This window comes from Zootoca vivipara, chromosome 13 (assembly GCF_963506605.1).
Source record: "Zootoca vivipara chromosome 13, rZooViv1.1, whole genome shotgun sequence".
In the NCBI taxonomy this organism is placed as follows: Eukaryota; Metazoa; Chordata; class Lepidosauria; order Squamata; family Lacertidae; genus Zootoca; species Zootoca vivipara.
In genome coordinates this window covers 41,102,430-41,107,200 of record NC_083288.1, presented here as the reverse complement: position 1 = coordinate 41,107,200, position 4,771 = coordinate 41,102,430, and the positions used below count along the sequence as shown (strand labels likewise).

General features: G+C 45.8%; 1 protein-coding gene across 1 annotated transcript; it reads left to right on the top strand.

The window, feature by feature from the left end:
* The first annotated feature begins 201 nt into the window (after positions 1-201).
* On the top strand, positions 202-4,280 carry LOC118095298 (regenerating islet-derived protein 4-like). Its single transcript, XM_035136433.1, has 5 exons — positions 202-268; positions 1,080-1,174; positions 1,507-1,647; positions 3,046-3,160; positions 4,213-4,280. The coding sequence occupies exons 1-5, from the start codon at positions 202-204 to the stop codon at positions 4,278-4,280; spliced, it is 486 nt and encodes a 161-aa protein (XP_034992324.1).
* Positions 4,281-4,771: the final 491 nt, after the last annotated feature.

Genomic DNA, 4,771 nt, shown 5'->3' with positions numbered 1-4,771 from the left:
TGTTGGTTTGGTCTAAATATTGAAGACCTCTTTCTGGCTTTGCCTGGTGGGTCTATCCCCAACAAATAACCAATGGGAGGGATCCATGGTCGGAAAGGACACACTACAGATCTGAATTTGCCCATGGATGCTCCAGCCTGGGGATTCTTATGTTCTTCTGGTCCTATTTCCTTACGTAATTTCAGGTGAACCAAGAAAAAAATGGGGTCTATCACTTATCTAAGTGTCTTCCTGGCCAGTTTCCTGGTTTCAAGCTCTCTTGTGGGAGGTAAGTCTCTCCTGCATTATTCAGCGCTAATGGAGCAGGCATAGTGGCAGTTCTTTAGACGCAGAATTTTTCCAGAGTTAAAGCATATTTCATCTATATAAAAGCATTTTTACCCTGGCCCTTAGCCCCAAAGCCCCAATACCCCTAGCAGCTTACAGATCTGTTTTAAAAAACATCAACCTTTTCCTGGTTTAAAATCTAGAAGGCACAGCACAACGGGGATTAGGAAAGGTCAGGACCAGCCCACTGGCCCGATTCAGCTTCCAACCCCTGGGTTTGAGTGTTGGAACAGGAGATCAGTCTTCAAATCCGCACTTAGCCAAGAAGCTCACTGGGTGCGTTATGTATTCAGTGGTCTGTGTTTGCCCGAGCTTGAGCCTGGACTAAGGATTCCAAGCCCCTGTGTTCTGATTCAATACATGATATTCCATCACAGAACATTTCAGGATTTGTGCCTCTGCCATTGGCCCTTAAACTCTGAGTTATGATTCGCAGCTTGGAAGTTTGGACAGCCAATCACATTGGCAGTGGGAGTGAAATGTATATAAGTAGTTGCTTTGCCCCTGTTGTCCAGTTCTGTTAGTTCACTAAAGGTTCTTGCTGTTATCACTGTGTCTTGCCTCATGGGAACCCACCTATACTTCACGGTGATCTTGGGCCTGGCACTATTTCTCAGCCTAACCTACCTACCTCATGGGGTTCTTGTGAGGATGAAGTGGGGGAGGGAACCATGCATGCTTATTGAAGAAAAAGGATGTAATTATCCCGGTCTCGCCCACCTTCCTTTCGGTTTATCTCTCTCTCTGCTGAGCAGTTAAGGCTGACACTTGTGCCAGGGAGTGGCTGCAATACCAGGGCAACTGTTATGGCTATTTTGAAGCTAAGATGACCTGGGAAGAAGCTGAGGTAAGAAGCAGAGGGGGCACGAAGCCTTGGGTTAGGTATTTGTCACTGAGGCCACTCTTGCGTAAGATGTTCCAATAAGTTTGATGCTTCCCCACTTTTTTAGCTCTCCTCCTTTCCATCCTGTCAGGTTTGGTGACCTGAAGGCAGTGGAGGCTGTTCCACTTGGAGAAATGGGGCATTGATCCACCAAGCTCAGTCTGTCCACAACCAGCCCCCACTTGCTTACCCAGCTCCCTACTTATAGCCAGTCTAGGAGGAGGCACTAAGCACCATCCTCCTTCTTATGACGTCGGAGGAGAACAGTGGCATTAAAAGCCTTCCCTACCTTTCAGATCGAATGCCAGAGTTACCACCGTGGGGCACACCTTGCCTCTATCCTCACTGTTGCAGAGACTCTTGTGGTGGCTGACCACATCTTTGCTTACCAGACGGAACCCAGCAATGTGTGGATTGGACTGCATGATATCCGACATGTAAGTGTCTAGACTCCTCTGTGCTTCTCCTCAGACAATGTTCCCAAGAGAAAACAGACGCCCTTGTATACTGCAGGACACATTTCAGGAATCAGTGTGCAGTCTATTACCGTATGTGATGCAGATTTGGGCTCATGTGAGTCTCAAAATTCATTCTTTTTTATTTTTTAAATTACTTTTTTTACAAAGCAAACTAGCAAATAAGAAAGAAAAGCAAACAAAGGGGGGGAGTGAATGAGAGACATCTGCAAATTCCATCAGAATAATAATAAAAATAAAAACAATAAAATATAATAATAATAATAATAATAATAATAGTAATAATGTCATGTGTTGCTTTACTCATGGAAATGACTCAAAGAGACTTACAGATACCACATAAATACTAAAAGCCATTTCAATGAACACAATAAAAACCTTAAAAAAACTATTTACATAATTAACAGGTTGTGCAGATCCTGTCCCATTAAAAGAGGCCACAAATACTTAAAAACCCTTCCAATTAAAGGCCAAAAGCCTGGGTAGAAAGGAAAGCTTTTGCCTGGCACCTAAAATTAGGTAAAGATTGTGCCTGGCAAATGAGCATTAAATTTAACATAAGCCATCGAGGTACCCAAACAGGCATCCACACAAGACTGATATTCATAGGAAACATGTTCAAATGTATCAAAGGGGGTGAGGTTCTTGGACCACTGTGTGATAGATGGTGGATGTGACCCTTCTAGGTTGGAATTTATTCCAGAGACAATAGGGAATCAGTAGACCTACCGGTAGGTTCGGGCACGACATTTTGCTATGTGAGGTGGAGCAGTTTCCCCTTCTCCCAAGTCAAAGTAGATATTAATCAGGGCTGGCCAAGTTATTTTTCGGCACCTGAGTTTCAAAATCCAAATGTGTTCCCCCCCTTGGAGTAGCAATAGACTAATTATAAATTAAATAACAACTTGGAACACAGGAAACTGCCTGGACTGGACTGTCTAGCTCAATAGTATCTACACTGACTGCCAGCAGCTTTCCAGGGTTTCAGGCATGGTGCATTCCCAGCCCTACCTAGAGATGATGGGGATTGATCCTGGAATGCAAATCAGGTGCTTTACCATTCGCTACGAACATGAGTTTGACCAAACTGCGGGAGGCAGTGGAAGACAGGAGTGCCTGGCATGCTATGGTCCACGGGGACACGAAGAGTCGGACACGACTATATGACTAAACAACAACAACCATTCGATTATGGCCCTTTCCCACTTTTATGTCCTTTACAGCATCCACAATCTGCTGCTTGAGGTGGCCACCTCACTTTGCTCATTGGGTGGACTGGCCCCGCACCAGATCCTGAACTTAGGCTTTTGCTTCACCTCCACACTTATCTCCATGTTCCTTTCTCTCTTCGCCTTCCAGAACGGCAAGTGGAGGTGGTCAGATGAGTCTACCTACAACTATAAAGCATGGATGCTGGGGGCACCCAACAAACGGGGTGAAAATAAATATTGCGTGGAGCTGCTGCGTTCTGTGAGTGGGGCAGCCGTTCCTGATGCTGACTCACCTCAACAGTGGGAAGAAAGAGTCATCATTAAACGTTCAGGTGAACAGTTTTTGGGAGCTGCTATCCAGGAGGGAGGCTGCCCTGTTCAAAAGCATCTCAGTATCTCCTACAGAGGTTATACAGAGGTTAGCCTGAGAGGGCAACTAGGTCCAAGAGACATACAAAAACCTCAGCTGAGTTCCTGATGCCATTGGAGCAAGTTGCCTGCTTAGAGCTATCCAAGGTCCTGAAATGCCAGCTTGATTAATCTACATACGGTATTACCCAACCAATTAGGCCACTCTGGAGTGTCTTCCATAGGCTGTGAATCACCACTTGAGGAGCTGTAGGCTTGGAGCTATCCAAGGTCCTGAAACTTCAGCCTGACCCTACTTGCCACTAACTGACCAGTGTTTCCCAACCAGTGTGACTCCAGATGTTTTGGGACTACAACTCCCATCATTCCTGACCACTGGTCTTGCTAGCTAGGGATGATGGGAGTTGTAGTCCCAAAACATCCGGAGGCACACTGGTTGGGAAACACTGGAATAGGCCACTCTCATATCTCTTCTTAACCCATGAGCCCTCACTTGTGGTCAGGACAGGATAGGACCCCCATCCTTGCTCCATTTAGTACCACTTCACCTTTATGTAGAGAAACAGTATGATTCCCACGTGGACAAACCCCACTGACTGGATTTGGGTAGCAGAGTATTTTATACTTCAGAGTAGGAGGTAATGCTACCTATTGTGTAGCATGGACCTCTTGTCTGTTTTTGAATATTCCTGCCGTGATTAGTTGGGTCATAAGAAGAGCCCTGCTGGATAAGGCCTAAGGACCATCATAGTCCAACATCCTGCTCTCAAAGTGGCCAAACAAATGCCTATGGGAAGCCCATATTGTAGGGTCCAAGTACAACAGCGCTCTCCCCACTTGTGTTCCCCAACAACTGGCATACTGCCTCTGACATCCCAAAAGTATTGGGACCCAAAGCTGTTGGCTGTTGCACGATCCCATAACATGTGACTGGTTCTCCCTCTAGATTTTTCAAAATGGAATGATGCGGCATGCCACAAACAGAATGCCTACATCTGCAAGCATGAGCTGTAGAGCGGGCCTTGGCTCAACCGTCACTTCAAGATGGAAGGAACTCAGATGAATGGGACTCCCGATGGATATTCTGCAATTCCAGTACATCTTGAAGACTCCCCTTTGCAAAGGAGAAGGTCTTCTGTGACAACCTACACAGAATCTTCTAAACCCAAATGAAACTGTTCCTTTTCAAAACATGGACCATAGCACGCCAGGCACTCCTGTCTTCCACTGCCTCCCGCAGTTTGGTCAATCTCATGTTCGTAGCTTCAAGAACACTGTCCAACCATCTTGTCCTCCGTCGTCTCCTTCTCCTTGTGCCCTCCATCTTTCCCAACATCTGGGCATTTATCTGCATTAGAAACTTTAAGTGGTTTAAGTCATGCTCTCTCTCCTGGGGAACCCTGGGAACCATAGTTCTGTGAAAGGGATCCTTAATAGAAAGCATGCTATTAAGCATAAAACAGCATAAAACTAGAGTTCCCAATATTCTTTGGGGGAGAGCCATG

Excerpts from the sequence above, each read along its gene's own strand:
- LOC118095298 (XM_035136433.1), top strand. The coding sequence starts at position 202 with ATGGGGTCTATCACTTATCTAAGTGTCTTCCTGGCCAGTTTCCTGGTT. Across the intron at positions 269-1,079 it reads TTCAAGCTCTCTTGTGGGAG|CAGTTAAGGCTGACACTTGT; the intron begins GTAAGTCTCTCC and ends CTCTCTGCTGAG. Across the intron at positions 3,161-4,212 it reads GGAGCTGCTGCGTTCTGTGA|ATTTTTCAAAATGGAATGAT; the intron begins GTGGGGCAGCCG and ends TTCTCCCTCTAG.